Here is a 25,150-nt window from a genome sequence, read left to right on the forward strand (position 1 = left end):
TACCAGTAACAAAACCTCTTCCACTCCAGTTTCACTTCCTAACTCTGGGGATTATAAAACTATCAAACCCCAGAGAGAGCAGGGGTCTATTGGGAATGTGATATTGGAAAATTGTGTCTCAGAAATTCAGGACCTGTGTTGTTTAGAGCTTCATGAACAACACGCAGAGCTTTAGATTTTACAGGACTTTGCATAGGAAGCCAGTGAAGCTTCCGGATTCCAGGAGAGATAGCATGGAATGTAGGTAGTCCCAACACTAATCTGGCAGCAGCATTTTGTAATGTTTGGGGCAATACAATAAGAGGGATAACAAAATAAACAGGAAGATCAAACTTTTACGTTCTCTGCAATATTCTGTATATCAAATTTCAGCTAAAACCCATTATTGTTCATAAGAAACATCACATTTATTTTATAATAATCTCTTAAAACCACACACAATTTTGACGCATCAAATTTAATATAAGACCATAACGTTTTCAGTCATAAATTAAGCAATGTAGATATCCGTCGTACATGAATGCTGGTGGGTCATAAATGTTTATGATTTTAAGAGATTATGATGTGAAATACAAAACAAAAACTCTGAACCTATTATACATACGAAAATGGGAAGAAAAAAATCACATAGAAAACCAACAGCTACCAGGCCTGGTAAGTGTGAAGAAAATACATATACTAGACATTATCCACACTAGATTTAACACAGAAGAAATTACATGCACTTCTATTCACTGATGACCACAAACCGAAACACATAAAGAAATCACAAACTTAATTTACAGAATATATAAACACCTCCACAAACATCTCAGTTTTGATGTACAAAACAAATTCCCGAAAAGTTTCTGAAACGCAGAAAAAGGCCACATAGACATCCTGTAGTTAGAGGTACAGTGCTGTGGAATATGTTTTCATAAAATTTAGAGACTTTTCATAATAATGTTGCAAACTAGGCAACATTTCATGATTTTCTGAATTCTGTGTAATGTTACATTTAACAGTGGCATTAAAATTCAGCCCAGACGTATCTGTAATGGACCATACAATATTAGCTGTTCTTAATGCCAGCAAGGCTAATCCTGCTACCACTCAAAGGATGGCTTCTCTAACTGGGCCTTGAAAAGGGAGATTTCTACAACAATCAATTTCCAGTGGTGTAATGTAGGTGCTGAAGATAGTGAACTGAACTAAGCCCTGAGATGCTGCATCTTAAGTGAAAATCGAGATCTCCATCTGGACAAATTTCACGTCCAAAAAGGAATCAAGAAAACGAGTTAAAATCAGTGCTTAATTTGAGCCGGTACTTTCACGGGCTAAGCACTGGCATTAAATTGGTTTCCGGTGCTCGGCACCTGCACCTAAATGTCAACACCATACATAGAACAATCTACCACATGGTGGCGCTGCTCTTCTAATTTAGGGATGAGCAGAACAATGGTTGTTTAGGAATACAATATACATTAAAATTGCTAATTGCTAATTAAATGCCTCCCCAGCCGTTCCTTTAGCTTTGGGGACCTGAAATAATCTGAACTGTCACATTTACATGCAAGAGATATGGTTAGTAGTTGGTTTGACAGCGATTACAAGGGCGATGGATGGTGCAAGCTGCAGTGGCCACCTGGTCAGAGCCCTGGCACTTAATATTTTACAAATTAAGCACTGGTTAAAATTATTGCCTGTATTCCTATGTGGATGGGCAGAGTGCATAAGTGCCATTCGTTTTGAATGCCATTGTTAACAGACAGTGAACCCCACCCAAAAAAATTATTACAAATTGTAAATTAAGGGAGAGCTAAGGGTGCGTTTTGACTTTACCTTTTTAGTGTTTTACATTTTAGACATTACTTTTCTGTTCACTTTCTAAGACAAATGTCTTTGTTATATTTAAAGCAATACAATTGTTGTATTAATTGCTCTAAATATGAGTTCCATCTGCAGAGTTGGCACTAAATTTCCAGCTCAGAATCTAAGACTGATTCTTGAAATCTTTGCACAGATTGCTCAGATGGGAGGGGTGCATAGCAGGGCTGTCAAGCGTTGCATTTCCTATCCCAGTTTCCACACAACGTTTTGCTCAAGTGCACTACCAAAAGCCTGAGGGAATTATGTGAAACTTGAACCAAAAGCATTTGAAGCATCTTAATTGCCAGTATTAGTTTGGTATAAGTCCATTCAACAGTTTGTGAGAAAATTAAACGAGAATATTGGAGAAAATGTAGTGATATGTTCATGCCTGGGTTCATGATCCAGTCATTGCAGCTAAAATTTGTACTGGGAATAGAATGTGATTGGCTGAGATAGGGGAAATCCATCATGAATGTTTGAGGTGCTGTGGAAGTCTGCTCAATGCGGGTAAGGGCCCAGTGCACTCCAACGTGTTTTTGATGCCCGGATGATGTCCAGTCGTGCCAGTGTTTTTGCTTGCATTAGGACCCATGGTACACTTGCAACGCCGCTAGATGAGACACTAATTTGTCCCATTCGTGATCTTAAGATTTGAGAACTGCTAGTGTTGATTTATACATTTGAAGGGATCTGAATGGGCATAAACACTTTTCATCTGCTGGACCTTACCAGTTTTGTGAACTTCCTCTCCAGGTTCATGAACCTCTGCTGTAAAAAACACACGCTGGCACTATATGGAGGGAAAAATGAGCACATCACAATCATACTGGAGACAGACTACTTAAATGCAATATTTCTTTCTAGAAAATACTAAATTATGATGCTAGATTTGTGTACTTGCATGCATATAACCAATATGTCATGTTGATGTTTTGTCTTTAAGACAGCTGTCTCTCCAGACTTCTTTCTGTTATTTTTATCTACATAATGTACATTCAGAGAGGGGCTTTGATCACCAGGCTTCATCTATTTGTCTGCTTAGCTGTCATTCCCCATTTGCTTCTCTTCCAACCCATCATATAGTACAGGATAATGGCACGTCCCGCTTTACCCATTTGCTATAATCATTTTGAGTGGTGGCAGAAAGGCACCTCTCTTCATTTATTTGTCTTTTGTTGTGTCATTCACATGTTGCTTCTGCCCTCTACAGTATGCGGCATGGGGCCATTGGTCAGCCTACTTCAGCCACTAGTTAAATTTACTTTGAGCGACTGCATTTTGCTATCTCGGAATGAGAATATCCGCACCCACTGCAGTTCCCTTCAGTGCCCGTGTGTTTATTTCTACTTCACAATTACTTTAGTGTTGCCTCTGTGTTTAGAGCTTTAGGTGTAAACAGCCCACATTCCACACCTTATCAGTTCCTGTCTCCTGCCAAAGCTGTTGTAAAATTATTTTGGACTGTCCTTTGTTTATCTCAGTGCTGGTATTTCACAGCATACATACTGTTCTGTATAGTGTTACTCTTTTTATTTACAATTCTGGACTCACCTTCCTTCCTTCCTTCCTTCCTTCCTTCCTTCCTTCCTTCCTTCCTTCCTTCCTTCCTTCCTTCCTTCCTTCCTTCCTTCCTTCCTTCCTTCCTTCCTTCCTTCCTTCCTTCCTTCCTTCCTTCCTTCCTTCCTTCCTACTCTTTTTATTTACAATTCTGGACTCAACTTCCTTCCTTCCTTCCTTCCTTCCTTCCTTCCTTCCTTCCTTCCTTCCTTCCTTCCTTCCTTCCTTCCTTCCTTCCTTCCTTCCTTCCTTCCTTCCTTCCTTCCTTCCTTCCTTCCTTCCTTCCTTCCTTCCTTCCTTCCTTCCTTCCTTCCTTCCTTCCTTCCTTCCTTCCTTCCTTCCTTCCTTCCTTCCTTCCTTCCTTCCTTCTTTCCTTCCTTCCTCCCTCCCTTCCTCCCTTCCTCCCTCCTTCCCTCCCTCCATCCCTCATGTAGCGGTAGAATGACTGGCTTTTTTAGGTCTTTGTTACCCAAGACCTTTTAATTTAACTAAAATATAAATATGACATAGCTACTTGTAGGGGTTTTCAGCCAGCCTTCATCCACTTGTCTGTTGTTAGACATTTCACATTTTCTCCATCCCACTCAAGCATGCATCTCGGGGTAATGTGTCAGCCCACTTCAGCCACTGGCTGACGTCACTATGATTTACGGCATGTTGCCCTTTCACATGGAGCACATTCACACACAAAATATTTCCCTTCAATGCCAGAGAGTACTATAGTAGAGTGTGCTTTTTGAGAACCAAAAAAGGTTTTGGCATTAATCAAGTTTTTTTTTAGATTGACAAATGCCTGGCAGCTTCCCAAACAATAAAGTTTAGCAAAACCATGACAGAAAAATAATTGACAAAAAACTGGCGGATGGAACTATTGGCATTGCCAATGCCTGTTATATTTGTGAACTAACTGCCAGTTAATGAATCTTGCTGTAAAAAGATCAAATCTGACTATGTAAAGATAAGGTGAACTCACTCCTGCCCATTAGGAGATGAGGCACTAATCAATGGAGTTTAAAATCAATTTGAATGAATTCTTTTTCTGTAGTACTTCAAACTTCAGTTTTGCAGTTTCTAAGCCCTGCCCACATTAGGTGTTATTATTACCCAACCAATAGTAATCAGTTTACCTAGCTGGGAAGGATGGGAGACTGAGTCTGACTTGATGTAATTCTAACATACGATGTGCTACTACCTGACAGGTTAATTTTGCCCCAACTTCTACAATAAAGTTTAAAATGTGTGTACTGATTAGACCGTTTTATGAGCCAATATGTAGATTTTGGTGCTCCTTTCTCATTTATAATGATAAAAAATACGTGGCTCTAGTAGCCATTACCAGATTTATGAACTGACTGTTCCAGTTCAGTAAACATGTCCTAAAACATTCTGGCAAATGGAAGGGTAGGGGTAGTTCACCGTTACACCTAGTAGAGATAGTGCACACTCCAGATTCAAGAGTAGGAACAAAATGTGTTTTCCTGAAGACACAAAGCTCATGAGCAATCACACTTAAGGGCATATTTACAAGGAGGTAACACCTCCAGAATGTCACTTTTTCCGACATTCTGGTTGGATTAACTTCTTCGCCTTATTTACAAGGTGGCATTCCACCTTGTAAATAATGCCCCTATTCATGCAGGGGGGTGCAGTGGGTGTTGCAAATGGCGTTCTGCCGCAAAACCAATTGCTATTTTACATTGGCCCATTTTTACAAGGTATGGGATAGTGTCAAAAATACCACCAGGGAATACCTGGTCTTAAGCAGGTGATATGTGGAGAAATGTTTTATCTGTCCCTGTTTTTTCTCTTTCCTCGTGTGCTGCATTTTGCAGTACACACAGATAGAGCAAATTGCCTAAGATTGTTTATGTGCAGTAAGGTGTCCCTTCTGGCACACAAACAATTGCCCCTGCACCAAGCAAAATGGCGCTAGGGTGCCTGCGCTGGCGCTAGGCAGCTTCTTTAATGCCAGCACTAGGGGTAATGCAGGGGTGCGTCGCATTCTGGTGAATATGGTGCATACCTGCGTTTTGAAACTGTCGGAGCGTGATGTTAACAATTTTGGCTTAACACCACGCTCCGCCAGTTTCTTGTAAATATGCCCCTTAGTTCTTTAATCAAAAGATTAAAGAAATGGTTCTTCCAGATCTCAACCTCGCACTAAAAAAATTCACTGCAGGCACAAGTGATGAGCACGCGTAATCTTGGCAAGGAGCAGAACATACCCTAGTGGGGTAAAATTGTTCTTTTCCATGAAATCAATCTCATTTATGCTGCGGGTTAATAACTTCTACTTCCCAGTAGAAGAATTAGTATTTGAGGGTCACATATAAAAATTTCTACTTGACCAACCACTATGTAAAATTTTTAAAATGTATATTACCAAAAACATCATGACTGTCATAGGGAAAGAGATAGAAATACAAAAAAATGAGGGGGATCCTGGGAGCTTGGTGTAAGGTGTAGCATAGCCCATATATATTAGTAGCCACATCCTTCAGGGTATGGCTGAGGGCTGTGCCCGTTAGGCTCTAGGCAAGCATCAATAGATTCAGGGCATGGTAAACCGACACACCCTGCACACAGGACATTGCCTGGTGGTCTTGGAGTGGAGATAGACTGGACGCAAGGGAATAGCTGAAGGAAAAGCCCAGTGATGCAGGGTTTCAATGACACAGGTTTCGGAATCCATTCTTCAATGACCAGATCTGTTCTTATCAACTCATGCAACATTATGCTAAATTTTATTTTAGAAAGAGGGTGCACAGATTCTTTCATTGGCAGCTCGCGCAAGGTAAATAGTTTTATTTATTTAATTACTTACCTTGCTCCTGTCCATCGTATGTCGGACTCCACTACCCCCCCACCCTGCCCCTCCCTACCCCGCCCCACCGCCCCTAGCACACCCTTGGCGACGCGCCACTGGATTCTTTAATTACCATATATTACTCTTCCCCATAGTTTAGTAGTCGATAATAGTGGCATTATTTCATACAAGCAGAATGTAATATATTTACTAAGCAGCTTTCACACAAGAATGCCCCCCAAAAGGAACATTCCATTGTCCGCAGTGCTTCCCATACTGGACAGACAGGATGTGAGCAGCCACCAGTTAGATGGGTACATGAGTGTTTTTTTAATTCTGTTTGGGTAGTGGCATGAATAGCTGTTTTCAAATAATTTCAAGCTCATTGATAGGGCATGCATTCGGGGGCTGGATATGGAGTCTGACATTGGAAGTAGTCCTGGGATTTAAGGTAATGTGGTCTTATGTTGCCAGAATGTGCCTGTGAACCCCCAACGTAATATTTGCTACCTTTTGTAGAACTTTAAAAGTTATACAACCCGGTGATGTTTCTTCCTTTTCTTCCATTTATTTGCAGGGCTGACAATTGCAGATTTGGTGATGCCCTGGTGAGTTAAGTATATGTTTCTGTGCATCCTACACCTGGTTCCACCTGGGAACCAAGGACCGAATGTGCTAAATCATCTTTGAGTTGTAAACTCTACGATTCACAAAATTACTTTTTATTTTTGCATATGCAGCTATGAGAGGAGGTCCCAATGTGTCGCATTTGTAAGTTTACTCACAACAGGAGTATGATCACACCAACTACACTAGGTTGTCTCTCAATTAGATACAAACCAGTCTGATGTTGTTTGCATAAAAGTGACAGATATCGTATTTCTTAGAGTCCACTCCTGCCTTCACCGTTTTATACACACAGAAACCCTCCATTACACCTTAGAGGATGTGGCTTATCGGCTAGAGTGGCCGACCCTGAAGCTGGGGAACCAGGCTCGAGTCTGGCGGGAGGCTCAAAACATGGTGTGATTCTGGCCAAGTCTCTTAATCTACGTGCCTAAAAAAAAAAATGTGTCCTTGTGTAAAATAACTGGTGCTCATGTAAAGCACTCCGATACTCCGATACCTTTGGCTCGAGTTCGCACTATATAAAATAGCAAAAGAAATATATATATATTGACTACAGGACTGTAACAAATGCTTCATTGAGCAATACATTTAATATGAAATATTCACACAGGAGCTCACTAAAAAAAACGTTTCCATTGATGACTGCAACTGTGTGAGAGAGGGATTGATAAAAAGGAATGGGACTTTCATTAAGGCATTTTCTACTCGCTTTTCTGCTGCATGTCATACTTGATCTCACACACAACTCCACAACCCGTACCACATTCAAGGAGCAATGCTTTCTATCTTGTCATAGGAAAATACCCTTTCCTCCCCTGCATACAGCTCACACCCACTACCAGACCGACCAGCCCTCCATGCTTGTCATCGTGAAGCACCCGATGCAGACCAACCTAAACCAATCAAAATGCTAACCAGGTCCTTCAATCCCTTTCTGTAGACCTACTCCATCAAGACGTTGTTGTCCATCTCAATAAAAGTACACTGAACGTTGAGGTTAATGCTAGGCCTGGGCGGTAAATTCCGTTCCGCTCGCGGAATTTGTGGAATTTGTGTAATTTCGTGTTCCCTGGAAAATGCAGAATTGCCAAAAATTCCGCGATCTGCGACTTCGTGGAATTTTTTGCTTGTTCGCACTTTCAAAATGCGTGTTCGCGAGATATTTCCCCCGAGCACGCAAACAGCGTTTGCGAACAGGAAAAAAGAATCGCGAACAGGTGGAACAAGCAATTGCGCGTGTTTGCGGAACTCTGCGTGCTCGCGGAGATTTTTGACTGTTTCACGGAGCTTTACGTAGCGCGACTACGCAAATTCCTCCCACCCCTAGTTAATACCACACTTGAGACCATTTAGCAGGCCAGCAACCAAAGTTCAAGTCCTATCAGTCAGGATGAACATCAACACTAGTACGGGTTTCTATAGCACACTCCATAGAGTAATCTTCTGCCATCAACACAGTGTACAAAGAATCCATCAAAAATATCAGATGACGCACTGACATTCCCCACAAGCTCCAATCCATTACCTCATTTTAAAATGGAACACATTCCATACCCTAATAGTCAGAGATCTCATCTGATCTCTTAAACATCCTCACTGTATGTATGAGAAGGACATCCTCCTGTCCATATTCATCATGCACTCTCCTCCAAATACACATAAGTGATACCACCATACCTCTGAAAATCAGTTGCTCCTAGTATGAGTTTGAATCCTGGTAAAACATTTGATCTTTGACAACCCTAACAGTGCGCAATTGTTAAAAACTGCTTCTCTAGTTTGCAGAGGTATGCGCCCAGTCCAAGTAGGGACCACAATCCTTGTCGGGTAAGTCAGATGCACAGCCTAAAGTTACCTGTGTTCACCCTCTGGCAGCTTGGCATAGAGCAGGCAGGCTTAACTTAAGAGGCAATTGTAAAGTGTTTGTGCAACATTTAATATAGTACAACAGTGAAAACTCCAAACAAAAATATAACACATCCGGATAGAAAAATAGGGCTTAATTTATTGCACAAAACAAGATAAAAACATCAGAAATTCAATAAGTATAACTGGAATTATGAATTTATAAAGAATAAACTGAAATGTAGTGTTGAAAAGCATAAAGTGCCAACTGGGGCTACCTGATCATGCTTGACTGGGTCAAATCCAAACTTTCGTGCCGACCACGATGGAGAGCAGGCTGGATACATGGACCAAATTTGTCCCATCGCAAAGTATCCTGTTATGCCGTCGACTGAGGCCTGATGCATGGAGCACAGGCGGCAATGCGTCATCGTCAATGCCTTCAGATGTAGGCGCTGTCGGTTCTGAGCTGCACAAATCAAGATGGATCGTCAGTGGCTTAGTCCGATGTAGGCGATGCGTTGTCGTCGAGCTGCGCATCCAGCGATGCAATGCCCTCAAAGCAGACAATGGGTCATCATCGAAGGAGTTGCGTTGGTTCCACAGAGATGCGTGGGATTTGCTAGTAGCAGCACAGAAAACCCACTTCCAAGGGCCCAGGGCTGGATTGGCAACACTTGGCAGGGCAAGACTCACAGTTGACAGAGTCCAGCTGCTGTTGCAGGGTTGTTGGTAGTCTTTGACTTCAGGACAGGAGGCATGCCAAAAAATCCCTTGGAGTCACTTTGGTTCTGGGGTGTGGAGATGCCAGTCAAGTCCATCTCGCTCCCAGGCAAGGAGGGCAGCAGGGCAGACCCAGTAGAGCAGGAGTCCAGCAAATTCCAGCAGAATCTAGCAGGCAGAGTGACAGTCCTTTCAGCAGCACACCAGTCCTTCTTTCTGGCAGGTATCCTCAAGTCCAGAAGTGTTCTGAAGTGGTGATGTCTGAGGTCCAGTACTTATACCCAGTTGTGCCTTTGAAGTGGTAGATACTTCAAAGAGAGACCTTTGAAGTGCACAGAGTCCCGGCCCTTCTGCCCTGGCTCCAGGCTCACTACAGGATGTATGCATACCTTTGTGTGCGGCCATGCACAGCCTATTCAGGTGTAAGTGTCAGCTCCTCCCTCCCATCCTGCCCAGAATGTCCCATCAGGATATTGATGGTGCATCAGTCACACCTAAGCTCCCTTTATGTGTGGATGTCCAGAGGGAATGCACAAAGCCCAGCTGTCACCCACCCTAGGCGTGTATTCAGAGACAGGCAGAAGACACAGATTGCATGAATGTCATGTTCTTGTATTTGAAGAGCACAATAAAAAGAGGTTTTAGGAAAAACTGTGAGTATCTGTAAAACCTGCAAGCAGATGACATACAACCATACTTAAAATTGACAGACAAAAAATGTTGCAAGATTAAATACATGCTTTACCCTCATGGAAGCATCAATGTCTCCTGTTGAATTCAGACTGGAAATCAAAGCACAGACAAAAGTGTGTTCTCCTCTTCAATGGCACCCCGGATCCCAAAATAAATATAGCTTTACATCAAGCACTTAGGAGTATTCACCCTTACATCCTAACATTGGCAACATTTTTATAATAAAGCACTTGGCATTGCAATCATTTTAAATTTCAAGTCACTAGTTACCGATCTTCCAATTTAATGGTACTCAATTTACTGACCTACAAAGTGTGGTTATGTCCAATCTTAGGAATGTTTACTCACTGTCATCTCTTACCAGTTAATCAGCCACGTATTCACTTACTACATTTATACAGTGATTTTCACCCCAAAGAGTAATCAATGGAAAGAGATTATTGCAACACTAAACCAGGGCAGAAGTCCTAAACAAGCATTTGGAATGCAATAGGTCTCGCGTTTAATGAGAGTTTAAGCTATTGGCATTATAAATGACAATGCCTATAACTTCAACTCACGTAAATACGAGACCTATTGCATTGCAAATGTTTCTTTAAGTTTAAACCTGAGCGTGGCGCCGTTTCAAGGACAACGCGCTCGGTTTCTGTTTTTTTAAACTTTAACACTGATTGCGGTGTCCTTGAAGCAGGCGCCGCGCTCAGTGTTAAAGTAAAAAATAAAAGTAAGAAACCGAGCGCTGTGTTCTTGAAGCGGCGCCGCGCTCAGTTTTAAAGTTTTCAAAAAAATAAACAAACAGAGCGTGGTGTCCTTGAAGTGGGCGCGCGCTCAGTGGTTAAGTAAAAAAAAATAAAGAAACCAAGCGCGGTGTCCTTGAAGCGGCGCCGCACTCAATTTTAAAGTTAAAAAAAAGTGCGGTTTCCCTGAAGGGGGCACCGCGCTCAACATGAGAGTTATATATAACTAAAATTTCAAATGATCGCGGTGTCCCTAAAGCCGGCGCTGCGCACATTATGCAAATACCCCAAAAAGCAGCCGCCATTGTTGCCATCAGTGACAATAACAACAAAAATAGTCCTCACTTACTAGATAAAGCAGTCCCTGTAACGTACCAAGTAAAAGGTCCAGTCCTTATGGGCAGTAACAAATGTCAGCAAGGCGGTAACAAGGAGGAACTAACAAGCCTCATAATGAATCGGAAGCCAGCATTTACCAAGGACAATGACACTAGCCAATGAAAAATATGGGAGGAGAGTGGGCGAGGCTTTCACAGCATACTCTACTACAGCATGCGTCGCAGAGTGAGCAGCGCATGCACGCTGCCGCTAGGCTCGACCTAAAATAGAAATAGAGGGACTAACCAAGTAAGACAGTATGCAAGTAATATCATGGCGTAGGGCTCTTGCACGCTGTGACTCACATCATTTTATGTAATGCATTCTGTACATTGATTTGCTGACCTGTATTATTTATTGTCAGTGAATAATGTGTTGTATGATGTAAAGCGCTTTGATACCCTACATTGGGATCAGTAGCGCTATGAAAGAAATACAAACATTTGTGGTTTTAAAATTGTAATTGGTGTACCTACACGTATAGACTGACACATCTGACATTCTGACAGTGCATGCATATCTCTTGTATCCAGAGGGTGCTCAAACTCAAAAGCTGACCTCCAAATCGTAGCTTCTCTTGAGTACTTGTGAAGACCATGCTGTAAGCCTTTGTTTCCCCTCCACTGTATTGGCATGTAGGTGTGAGACTCAGATAGCTCCCAGACAGGATCATACTGGAAGGACAGCAGAGCTGATGGCCTATTCAAATAGGCCCTTTTTCTTGTAAACCCAGCTGGAGGGGAAAATAACAGCCCTCTCAATGCCTGGGCGTTCTTGCTTATAATGGAAAACCAATGTGTTTCTCTGTGTCGGAAAATTACACAGGACAAGTGCAGCCTATTTCATTCGGCCCCAACTTCTTAGCAGTGGTGACGATGTCCACCCTGTCAGGGGCGGCCTTAGGCATGTGCAAGCTGTGCACCTGCACAGGGCCACCAAACCCCAGGGGCCACCACGAGGAATCGGATACAATACATATTCGTGGCGGCCTCTGGCAGGGATTTGGCGCATGAACGACTGAGGCGTGCTAAATCTAATGTGATGCACGCTGAATGGTTGTTCTTATACTCTTTTCCTTTCTAACCCAGTCTCGTCTGTGTGTGGGGTCGGCCTTGTTTCGGGCTCTTCTGGTAGGTCTTGTGCTTGTTTAGAACTTTTTTTCCAGGAGAATCGAGCTTGTTTTAATAGTCCAGATCTGGCACCTCCGGAGGCTCGCATGCGCGCGCATGCGCAGTGCCCGCGAGTCCTGCAGCGAAGGGGTTACAGAAGCACCATGCATCACTGGCAGCAGGAGGGGTGGCAGCACCCATGCCCGGCGTGCAGCGAGCAGCACCGAGACCGGCCGAGGCCATGCACCGGCGCGCCTAGAGACCCTGGGCGAGAAAGGCCGCCTTGCAGAGGATAGCATGCCAGTGTGCAACCTTTGGTGCCAGCTGCGAGGTAAGCAGCCCGAGGGTCAGGGCATGGGGAGGGGGAGTGAGGAGGTCAGCGTGTGCCACTGCAGAGTGAACCCGAGGGAAGGTGAGCCATTGGACGAGGGTGTGGGGAGCCCTGGGGAGGAGGGCAGATCAGGTATAGGAATGTATCCCAGCCCGTGGGGGTGAGGAGCCGGGGGCGTGGGGAAGGTTGGGTGAGGATGTTATTGTAGATGGTGTGTGCTTTGGGTCTGGGTGGAGGTAAGCCATGTGAGGTGGCGAGCTGGAGGTATTCTGGTGGTCATGGGAAGGGCGGGCATGATGAATCGTGAGAGAGAGCCTCTCTCTCACGATTCATCTCTGAGAGGGCGCGGGTCGGAGAGGTGGTCACCGTGCGCCAGGGGTAGGGAGTGGTACAGATCGGCGCTGTATGTTGAGGGAAATGTCAGTCAGGAGTGCAGGGGCGGTGTTTACTTGTGGCTGAGGGGAGGCATGGTGACTTTTGGAGGTGTAACTTGGGAGGCACGGTCGTATTGGGGGGAAGAGGAGAGCAGGGTACGAGGTGTCAGACGTAATGTTAAGGATACATTAAAATGATTACAATTACTTATCAACAATCATGAAAACAGAGTATGAAGCTGATACTTGTGATCTAATGAGTGGATCTGCCTGCACAAATCTTTTAAAACATCGAGTGTTCGAATGTACTTGGCATTTGGTTATGTCTGTTTATATGGTGTTGAGGCAGACATGAAATGCAAGCACCTATGGATGAACGCCTGGAATAGGATGGCAGTGCCTACCCATGTTAACTCAATCTAATGCCCTTTTGCAGAGACCTTGGTAGGAGACTGGCTTCTTGATCATTTCTTTAATTACATTCCAGTGCTTGTCATGTGACTAGCAGAGAAAACTAGTTTAACTAGTCCTCAGTTTGCAATTGGTGAAGCAGCCTTCTCTGTCCATACTAGGGGCATAGTTACCATTGGTTCAGCAAGTACAGTGGTACTGAGACCCAAAACCCTCAGGGGCCCATTGAACCCTGATAATTGCTATATTTTACTTCCTGAGCAGCAGCCAAAGGGGCCATTTTCCTTGCTTATGCCACGGCCCATGGGGTCGTTGGTACGCTGTGCTAGTGATTCGTACGTCTGCTTGAAAGTTGTCTCCTGACTGGATGTTCCTTGCACATTAATTTTGCTTCAGTGAACCTCTAGTGCCTTTTCATAGCCTTAGGACTCACTGTAATTAATCCTTGTTTAATAGGTGCTCTGTAAAGCGAGCAGAACTGGTTGCGGGAATATGGCACTATACAAGAAACCTTAATTAAATATATTGTATTTTGTCTTTTGACAATGTGGTAAAGTGGACGAGTCTTTGGTTACCTGTAGGCTGTCTTCAGGATCAGTTAGTGACGTACTGAGACAGGTCTCTGTGTGCAATGATTTCAAGGTAGCTTACTCTCTTCCTGCTAAGGTCACTTCCCAAATAGATCATGAACTATTCTCCAGGCTCTACTGTTCTCAGTGGACTGAGAAAACAGACCTTGTATGCCAAGTCACATGATCTACCCTATAGTTTTATAACACTCTTCAAATAAACCTTCCATATGTGGCTAGTCCTCATAATGTGTCATACATGTAGTGGGAAGGGTAATTACTATCAATCAGTCAGGGTTTGTAAAGCTCAGCTGCTTCACACATAAGGGTCTCGAGGCGGTGTGGGATTCATGCTGCTGGATCATGCTGCTTGTTGGTTGAACAGCGAGGTCTTGTGGTCCTTCCTGAACTGCTGGAGCGACGGTGAGGCTCTGAGGTGCAGGGGGAGGGTTTTCAGGTCTTCACTGCCAGGTGGGAGAAGTAGCGGCCTCCACTGTTTTATCAGCGGCTGCATTGGGTGGCTGCTAGGGAGATGGTTCTGGAACATATTTTCCTGGTAGGTTGGTGGAAATTCACTCGTTCATTAAGGTATGCTGGTCCTTCATTGTGTAGTCCAGGGAAGACATGGCTTGGCAGTTCGGGCTGGACTATTCCCATGAGGCACAGGGTCAAGGCTGATTTGCATATGGCCATGTCTGAACTGGGGTGGTGTGGTGAGCAAAAAAACGATGGATTTAGGCCCAGATCTCTGTACTGGGGTGAATGTATGACATTGTTCTGCATTCTGTCCATCAACTGTTGTTTTTGCAAGAAAATAAAAATGACACATGAAAATCTTTCAGCAGCCGCCACTGCTGATTGTCTTCTTTTTTTCCCTACCCACTGCCCGCTGCATTGCAAGCAAAATGAAGAGAATTCGAGTACACAAATCTGGTTATTCGAAACGAAAGAGAAAGTGGCTCAGCAGGCTTTCGTAGTGTCACAGGAAGGAGCAATCCTGAACTTTATCACCCAAGGGAAACCTAAAGATGGAGAATCCTCTGGCCAGAGTACTGCTGATGCACTAGGTAAAACAGGCGATGACGACCATAAAGAACAAAAAAATGATGATATCCATGAGCAGAATGATACTCATGAGCAGACCAATGAAAATGAACAAGGTGACTCTGAAATTGATACAAACATGCAGCAATTACCAACTCAGGATGAGGATTATTACAAAAGACCCTCAGACAGAGAAACTGAAACATCATTCATCGGTCCATCAACATCTGGCATTCTGAAGGAGGTTCAGAGTTTACAGACGGATGATGCTGGTATTGAAGAGGAAGCCAAAGAGCAAGACCATGTTACAGACCCGTGTTCTGAATATGATTTATGTGATTGGAGGGATCCTACTTTGTGGCCGAACTCTCTTACGGATGCGCAACGTGTTTTTCTTGTTGAAAGGGGTCCCTCCAGAGACCCAGATTCTAAAACAAAGTATCCAAGTGATGAGCACTCAAAAAGTAAACGTTGTTTTTCTGTTACCATGTTACTGGTCATCTAACGCCTTTTCTGGACGTTTTATTAAAACACCTTCCTGAGCTCCGCCCCGCCCGGACCCCCTCTTCCGGGGCCCCCTGCCTGCGCTCCCTGCACAGGGCCACCATGAGCCTAGAGCCGCCCCTGACCCTGTGAAAATAGTTGGTGGCAGCCGTCTACCTGCGCGTACCCCTGACTTGAGCCCTGCCTATAACTAAGGAAGAATCATCCACTTTGATGGTCTGTGTGACCCGCTAGATACAATGTATAAGTTACTTGTGTGACCTGCTATGGCGCCCCTCATGGGGGTTGGGAATGAGTACTAATTGTTCAGGGTTTATGAGTAGTAGGACACTAAGAGGTGAAGCGCTACCCGCCCCCTTTTTCTTTGATTGTGCAACTACTATCGCTTGTGCAGTACTGAAGGGTCATTACTGCTCTTTTTGGAGGTTATTATTGCAACACCTCACTTCCATCCAACTGGTTTCACGCCTCCCCCTCTCCAAGGACTATAAAACATCATCCATCGGTGGATGCTAAAAGAAACATGAGAACATAAATAGGAAAGAGTCAGCTAACCTTAGCCTGGGTGATAGAAGGAAACCTTTTTAACTGGACATGTGGCCCTGGATTGTGAAGATGTTTAGGATTCTTGGTACTCAAGTTTGACTCACTGCTGGAAGCTTCTGAAGTGTCCTTGTAGCTTCGGTCTCCTGTTCCTGTCTCCCCAGTTCTGAATCCAACTGATTTGCTGTATCCTGTGCATTGTGCAGTTGATCAAGCGGGAAAGAAGAGATGCTCTTCTCTCCAAAACGGGAATATGGAAAGAAGGGGCTTGGAGTCTGATAGACATATGCCTGCCAATAATTTCTCTCGGATTTTTACTGTTGCTTCACACTATTGGAAGATAATAGTATACATACATACATACCATGGATGCCATTCCAAAATACAGTCCAGGCCCAATGACAGTCACACATTGAGCCCCACGTCTACCTGACTCCACGCTATGCACCTCCCAAAACAACACAACTGCACAACTCATCATCAGGGGTGTGTAAAATAAATTCAAGTATTTTGATTATGTGGAACATGTGAAAGTATGTCAAAATGACTCACATTTAGGCATTATTCTATCCCTAAACATGATCTCAAACTAGTAGTTCGGTCCATAGTTCTCTCAAGGTAAGAAAACTCAAATGTCCTCAGTGCTTCTGTTCCTAAACCACGTTACCCCTCTTGGACTGCCCTACATGTTGCAGCCCATTTAAAATCTGGTAGCCACCTCTTTGCTACCCTTGTTCTTTCCAAACTTTGATGCGTAACCATAGATGCTTTGCGCATGTAGAAAAAGGCTCTCCCTACCAGTGGTGGCACACAGAGGGAGTGCCACGGGGCGGTGGGGCGGGGGAGGGGCAGGGTGGGGGGTAGTGGAGTCAGACATACGACAGCCAGGAGTAAAGTAAGTAAATAAATAAATAAAACTATTTACCTTGAGCTGGCTGCATCGCCGAGTGCAGCCAGCCCCTCCCCTGGCCCCTCCCCCACCCCACCGCCCCGCAGCACTCCCTCTGCGAGCCGCCACTGCTCACTACTATCCAGTGAAGAGGTCCCATCTAGAGATCAGCGACTCTTCATCTGGAGACACCAGGTTTAAAGAAATGCTTCACGTTTGCTCAGTCTTTGCAAGAGTTCACTCTGAGAGTCTAGAACTTGCTTCCCATCTGCCTTCCTTCTTCAGGATGACACCCTGGCTGGGCCGTCCCAACACCCTCCACTTCTGTAATGTAACGTGTTTTGTAAGCTATGTTCTCAAGTCAGGGCCATCTTGACGGCATTATAGGCCCCCGGGCAAAGCAGTGCACTGGGCCCTGCCTCCACAACCACTCACAGGAATACAATGTTTAATGAGAATTATTGTTCAACTCTAGTCTGCATGGGGCCCCTATGCTCGTGGGCCCCCCGGGGCAACTGCCCAGCATGCCCATGTGTTAAGACGACACTGCCTCAAGGGCTTTGTTGTGCCACTGAAATTGACTGTATATGTCTCTTTCTTTAAGATGTAGGCCCGCCTTATGAGACACTCATAATATCCGATGGGGCAGGTAACAGGGTCACAGGAACGTCACCAATTATGAAGTTCACAAGGCTGTCGCCAACCTGACATTTTTCCCCTCGAGTGAATGTTGAATTACTGGAGGAATGGAATCCTGAGATACCCGCACCCCAGTAACTCCTCATCCCTCAGGGGATTCTCGTGGTTCAACCCGTCCTTTGCGGTCCTCTGTTCGATCCTTGGCTGGATCTAAAGAAAACCTCAAATAAATAAACGTATGTTCAACTCAGTATGCTTTTATCCTACCCACTTTCCAACGCTGGCTGAAGTTTTTAATTTTGCAATGGCCTTTGTGCGAAGATGGCGTTCTTCCTCTCGTTCCCGCTGCATGCAGATCTATGCTAATGCTATTTCCAAATGGCAATGAAAAATGAAATCAAATCGGGGAAACATTACAGCAATTACTGCGAGTGAGGCTCTGGCTCGTGGCCCTTTCAACCAATTGAAAGGCTAATCATATATTAGTTTAAAAAAATGTAAACTTGTTTGTTCTCTCTTCTTCGGATTATAGCTTCTTTGTTAGTCCTTAAAGGGTGCAACCAACAAAGAGAAAAAAAAGTCTCCCTGCCCACTCCTGCCTCCCTAATAATCACCAACAATGGGCATTTTATAACTGTGCTGCTTTGATGATGTCAGCTGGGGTTTTGAGATCATTTGTGACATCATCATCGATGGCCCCTTTACGCCTGTGATGTGAATGACTCCGTGAAGGCACCACCAAACCTTCTGTGGACATGGCCTGTTAAGTGTTGTACAGATTTCACAATAGGTAACTGGCTCTTAATGGGGCGGTACTGTGAATGATGTCACAATATGTCTCATGCGTAATCAAACAAAGCATTGTTCTAGAATGCATATTGGAGGCTATTGTTAAGGATGCGAGACTGGATACAAAAAAAGCCGTTATTTTGTCTTCACTGGATAGCCCCTTTAAATACTGCACCACACATTTCCTGATTCGCGCCTGTAGGTACCCACTTAACGCAGAGTTGGCAGCATCCACTTCCTCTAGAAGTAGGCCTCGTTTGAGGCATTGTATCTCTTAATCGTCCCCAACCACTTTTTTGGACTGTGCTTAAAATTACAGGTCTGTCTTTTTGTAAACACTTCGGGCCAGATGTATGACCATTGTTAGTGATCGCAAATGAAAAATCGGGCTGTCTGCAACCACTAAAAAGGGTTATAGTATGTATAAACCCTATTTTGAGAGTTGGTAACCTACTACTGACTCGCAAAATAGGGTTTGCGAGTCACTATTAGGAAGGGGTTTGCCAAGGGCGTCCCTTCCTAATTGCAAGTTGCACTGGTATGTACAATTGTTTTGCGACTGCAAATGGGGTCACAAAACAATCGCAGTTACCACCTGCTTGAAGTAGGTGGAACCCAGTCGCAAACGGGAAGGGGTCCCCATTGTGAATGTATGCAAAAATATTTTTTAAGAGGAGGTAGTGTTCCCACGGACCACTGACTGCCATTAAAAAATGAAAAGAACATTTTTCATTTTTTTCCTTTTGAACGCATCCTGTGTTCCTTTAAGGAAAACAGGCTGCATTTGGGGGGGGGAGGGTCAGTTGCTTTATTTAAAAAGCAGACATGGTGGTCTGCTGTCCCCAGCAGGCCACCATCCCTGTGTTCTTGCCCTTTCCAATGGGTTGCAAATTGCGACCTGCCTAATGAATATTGATGAAGCAGGTCATTTGCGAGCCCATTGGGAATCACTAAATGTGTCTAAGACACATTAGTACATTCTGTTTTGTGAGTTGCGAAACGGAATGGTCGTGCATCTGGCCCTTCTAGTTTCAGCAGGTATCAGAAATGAAGCATCCCCAGATATAGTGATTTGCCCAGAATAACACACTTTTGCAAGGTTCGATGCAAGTGTAAAATAACATGCCTTCTGGCTCCGCAGTAAACCACTAGACCATATTTCCTGCAGGCTCTCTTTCAAACTGACCCTTTAGATTCCCGGATTGTGTGAGGGAACACCACCCTCAACCCCAGGTGGGGAAATAGGGGACGAGCCAGCACAGGCCGAAAGAAAACGAATATGATGGATGAAAAATGCTAAATCAGCAGAACTGTCATCCTTTCACCTTAATGGGCACTTACAAAAGTGCAGCTTGCAAGCTGTGATCATCCACAATGCGATTGTGGTTATAAAACAAACAGCACTGGTCAATAATATGATCTAATCTGATTGAGGAGGCCAGTAAGAAAATTATTGGCCACTTTGCAGCCCATTAACGTCCAGTCGTGCACTGGAGGGAGGCCTCCGACAGATTAAAATATTGCTTACTTATGTCAGGAAGGCTTGAGCGATGAGGCCAGACACGCTTCGATTGCAAGTCCAATGCGGTCAACCTCTAAGCTGGCCAGACAGCCTTAGTGGCAGAAGCCAAACCTGGTATAGACCGCGCCTGATCATCCCTAATGACGGCTGGGTGGGGACATTCCAGGAGGACATCCCAACATCCAGTTACTGCTGGGAGGAAGGGAGGTTGCTCCCAGCCTCAGGGCATGGATGCTAAGTTAAAATAGTTACCCTCAGACAAGCTCTTTGAAGGGTGGCCTTGTATCTATTTAATAAAAATTCCTTTTAAATTCTTGATGCCGCCTCAGTCTTGTATCAATATTGAGGTAATTAAAATGATCTGGACATGACTCAAGTTGGATCGGAACATGCCTGCACTTGGAGGTATGATGGTGCCAGTTATGAACTCCTCACATTTTGTACTGTACTGTCGTTGTGATGGGAGGGGAGTGTCCCCTAACCAAGGGCACATACTAGTTCTGTCACATACCAATTAAAGAAACCTTCTGAGATGGTTCCATGAACTCAATCTCCTTGGAGTGGGGGGTCATTTGCTCTTCCCAGACCAAGAGAGCTTAATCGCTACAAATTCTCAGGGTGTGATTCAGGTTCCCTGAATACAGGTACGATCACATCAGCTTTAAATGAATGAACAAATGAATGAATGGTATTTTTAAAGCGTGCTGCTACCCTATTTTGGCATCCGGGTGCTAGGGAGAAAGGTATAAGGGAGTGTAGAAAGAGACAGAAATGGTGGAACCTGTGAAAAATAGGATTTTTAGATTGTCATTGCCACATAAGCACATGGCCAGATCCGAATCTAGGGAGCCAGATATTTCATGATTTGCTTTAAATTTGTACCTTTTGGGAGCTCCAGGAATATTTATCTCCATAAATCTGTGGAAGAGGTCAACGGACAATCAGATCTCCTTGTGAGAAAGTTCATTTAGAATTTCAGATCGCGCGAGACAACAAGCGAGGCAGCATACCCTCTGGTGCTCCTCCCAAATGGACTTTATTCTCATATCATGGGGTCACACATGTGTTCGCCATAAGGGAAATTGCAGTTTTTCAGAGCAACATGGCTGAAGCAGCCTCTCTTTTCTTTAAAGATCTTTTCCACTTCAACTGCATTTATGCATCTCTGTATACTTTCCCCTTGATCCTTTATATGCACAAGCAGCAGTGGAAGAAATCATGCACATCTCCTCGGGCATCCGGGTCAACTATGATTTTCCGACCTACTGGAGGAACCATATCTCTCGCTACCTGTCAAAAGGAAAGGGCCTGGGTACTCATGAGGATATGCGTCCATACTGGGAGGGCATCGTGGTCACATATGACAAGAGCATGGGTCCTGGGGATGTGAACCTCTACTGCTTAGAAACAGTTTTCGTCCCACCACTGGAGTGCATGGTACACACATGCAGTGCTTAATTTGAACCAGGGGGTGCCAGTGCTAGGCACAGGCACATAATTGTCAACACCGGCACTTATGACAGTCTGTCACATGGTGGTGCTGTCTGCTTAATTTAGAGATAAGCACAACAACAGTTGTTTATTAAATCAATATATATTAAAAATGACTAACACCTGCCCCCCTACACCACACATAACTTTGAGGGCTTGGAATAGTCTGAATTGTCACATTTCGAAGAGTGTGGTGGTTAGTAGTTGTGTTGATACTGTCATTGGCAGCGATGGCAGGGACTGTAGGCGGTGCAAGCTGCAGTGGTCTCCTGATGCGAGCCCTGGCACTTATGTTTTTTACAAATTAGGCACTGCGCACAAGCTGATAATGGTTGTGAGCATATGGACTAGGAGTAATGGATTCACCATAAATGTAACTTTATCCCTGTAAAACAGACTTTAATGAAAACCCTGGGCTGCAGCTAAGGGATGCACACAGTCACTAAGCTATTCCTACTTTCGAATCACAGGGACTGCAAAACAATTGTGGTGGTTATCCCCAACCCCTAAATAATGCCTGGGCTTCAATCAGATAAAAGTGAATTTTGAGACTTGTGTTTCTTTGAGGAAAAATGCGCTACCTGATTAAAAATGATGTATGGAAATTGCATGGCTCTGTCTGTCAGACTCCTTGAAGAAATGGCATTTTGGTGTATTTAGAATAGGTGACCTTGGATATTAAATCAGGCTATACGAGGCCATTATCGTACCCCTGTTTCTCAATAAACATCTTTTATTCCTCTCTGAAAAGTAACAATTTACCTACATTACTGGCAATCTTTAGCTCTTTCCCCAAAGCCAGTGCAATCGAAGTATTGATCACTTGTGCTTTACGGCTGAGAAAGGAGAGTTAATTGTTTAAAACAAGGATTCTCTGTCTCAGAAACAGTATTAGCTGCGTGGACTTGCAAATGTTGCCATAAATCGTTTATCTCAATTGTCGATCTCACTTGTGCAGAAAGTCACCCATTGAGTATTTTTAGATAATGGCCAATTATGTGAAAGGAAATAAAAAGGGCAGGGTGGGAATTGGGATGTTGTAAACCTATCAGTGAGATATTGCTTCAGCTGGCTGTGAGCTGAGGTATCAAGTGAGGTGCAATCAGAATTTAGCACCTTTGCTCCTTGTAAAAGTGACAAGTCGTGGTATACTTATGATTGCGGGAGCTTAGGAATGTCTGCTTTGTATTTTTGTTTTCTCTTAACCTAAGGCGACTTGAATAAACAGTTTTCAGCTAGAATTTTTATTGTAATTTAATTGTCCTTGTCAACCATAGATAGACATGTCAGTTGCAGCAGGCTGGTGCAAGACCATCGCCAGCAGGGAGAGAGGCATGGACCAGAGGGGATATTATGGTCTCGGCCCTGTACTCTCCAGGGTCTTGCTCTCATTCGTCAAAATGTATCCCTGTTGTCTCTTTTCCTCGTCTGTCTTTCTATTAACTCTTAAAAGCAGATGCTTAATGCGCCGGGAAAAAACTGGAAAAGCGCTAAGAGGGTCCGACGTGGGCAAGTTCTCAATAGGCTTGAGGACTTGACAGGGTTGCCGCCTTTTCCCGCTCCTTTTTGCTCTCGCCATCAATCCTCAGGCGTGCCTCATTTGCATCGATGCGCAGATAAGCGGATGGCACTGCACTGACGAGCTTGATGACAGAATCGACAGAGAGAGAGAGAGAGAGCGATATTAAATATTTGTTGTGTACTCTCGTGTGACTGTGATCCAGGCCCGCCCAAAACACAGTCCTATGTCAATGGCCATCCCGGTTTTTCATTCTGAAAATCTGGTCACAAGTGGTAGAGGCCACTGGAGACTCTGGCTGACTGCAAGCGAGGAAAGCGTCTCTCTGATAGACTTAAACCTCAAGGTTCTTGAGTGAAAATCCATAATGGGTACTAGAATTGCTTAACCTTATTGTACTTGGAGCCTAAACTTCAGTAGGAAAATTTTCCTCTGTGACCCTTCAATCTGGCAATTCTCAATCAAGTCGTACTGCCGTAAAAGGACACATGATAAGATACGTTTAGCACTCTGTTGATCAACTGAGAATCCCATGCTGTGCTCCAATGAGTGCACGGCGAATGGTCAATGTTCCTAACAAAAATACCTCTAGTGTAAGAATCCAGCTTCAAAGCAGGGCACACAATGCGTCAAAGTGGAGCAGACATGAGTAGTTAACGGCATATCTTTTCAGGAAAGGGTTCGCAGCAGTCAATTGCTTCCTCCAATTTTTGAGGTGAACCCACATCGATGTCCAGAACTTGAGTCAGAATAGGAGCTGTCATGACTTCCTGACATTTCTTCTCCCTCAGAATGCTTACAGAGCGTAGAGAAGGTTCCATCACGCCTTGGTCCTACGAAGTATTTTTGATGCCAAAATATTCATGCCATTAAAAATTGTTTACTAGGAGAGCCGGGGTGAGATGCGGCTCACTGTCCTTCAACTTTACTTTTTGTGTTGGGACACCTCCATCTCCTTGCCCTCTTGTTATGGCTTTTTATTATATTATTTGCCCTTTTTCTCTGCATGATTATATACCACTCACACACACACACACACGTTCGTTTGTGTGATAGGTCACACTGAGGTAGGCAACATGGATGTTTATCAGAAAACGTCCCGAAGAAATCTCAAGTACTGTGAAGGCACCAGCCTTCATGAGATGTAGCAAGATTCCACAAAGCATGCAGTAGCAGAGTCTCTCTCAGGCTTGCAGCCTTCAAGTCTTCCTCCAAGCATGCTGAACCTTCCTTTGGCTCTCTAATACTCACACAAGAAAGAAAGATGCCCAACTGAGGACTTTCTTGATCCTGCCTCTTTTGATTGATAGATTTTATGCTGAAGAAGGAAAATACAGCAACATGTTCACTATAACATTGTTCAACATCGAAGCCCCATTTCATGTCAAGCACCCCTTCAACACCAAAGAGTGCTATGCGAACTAGCAACCCTTCGTTACCAAGGGCACATTCGGTGTTGAAACAGTCAAAAACTGAGGGCTTCTCCTGAGCTAAATCCACCGGGAAGCTAGAAAGCTACTCTCTTGTGGTGGACAAGCTTTCATGCTCCATCAAGAAAGACGCTCATAATTCCATTCTTGACCTCAGGGATTGAATTGGATACCACATATGCCTCCAAGCAAACATCTACCATGTAATAAGAGAGCAACTACACCTCACTAAGGGCCTGTCTACAAGTTTGGCAAACAGGTTGCGTCATCACAAATGTGATGAATATCCCGTCCGCCGTATTACGAGTTCCATTATATTCCATTGGATATAATAGAACTCGTAATACGGCGCATGGTATAGCCGTCACGGTTTTGATGGAGTAACCCAGCCACCAAACTCGTAATCAGGCTCTAAGTGTTCTTTTCTCTAAGTTCAGATCACACACTTTGTGACAATGTCACAGTCTAAGGCAACCTCACACTCCTAAATTATATCACAGTCTGAAGTATCTAATGACTTCGGATAAAGGGACATTTCCAGATCCTCAATGAGATATATATTCATCTCATTTGCCTTGGGCAGGATCCTAGGTGGCCCTTAAAGCTCTGCATCACTCCATATGGCCATGAGGCAGACAAGGAGATTTTCCATACTCTGGCTACTACTAGGGCTGGTACTATGTGGTTAGATAAATGAAAAAGCTGTGCACCATAGAAAGACTCTGTTCTCTCAGGATAATATTCAATTGGACTTTGGTAACATCTT

The 25,150-nt window shown here is 44.1% G+C and overlaps 1 protein-coding gene across 1 annotated transcript in view; it reads left to right on the forward strand.

Moving 5' to 3' along the window:
- LOC146867398 (heparan-alpha-glucosaminide N-acetyltransferase-like) overlaps nt 1–25,150 on the forward strand; it is a 1,041,362-nt gene that overhangs the window by 644,807 nt on the left and 371,405 nt on the right. Inside the window, exon 9 of the mRNA XM_085605125.1 lies at nt 6,792–6,822. Within this exon, the coding sequence (XP_085461251.1) occupies nt 6,792–6,822 (31 nt within the window). The remainder of the gene's footprint in view (nt 1–6,791; nt 6,823–25,150) is intronic.

Source organism: Triturus cristatus, chromosome 1_2 (assembly GCF_964204655.1).
Source record: "Triturus cristatus chromosome 1_2, aTriCri1.1, whole genome shotgun sequence".
NCBI classification, from domain to species: Eukaryota; Metazoa; Chordata; class Amphibia; order Caudata; family Salamandridae; genus Triturus; species Triturus cristatus.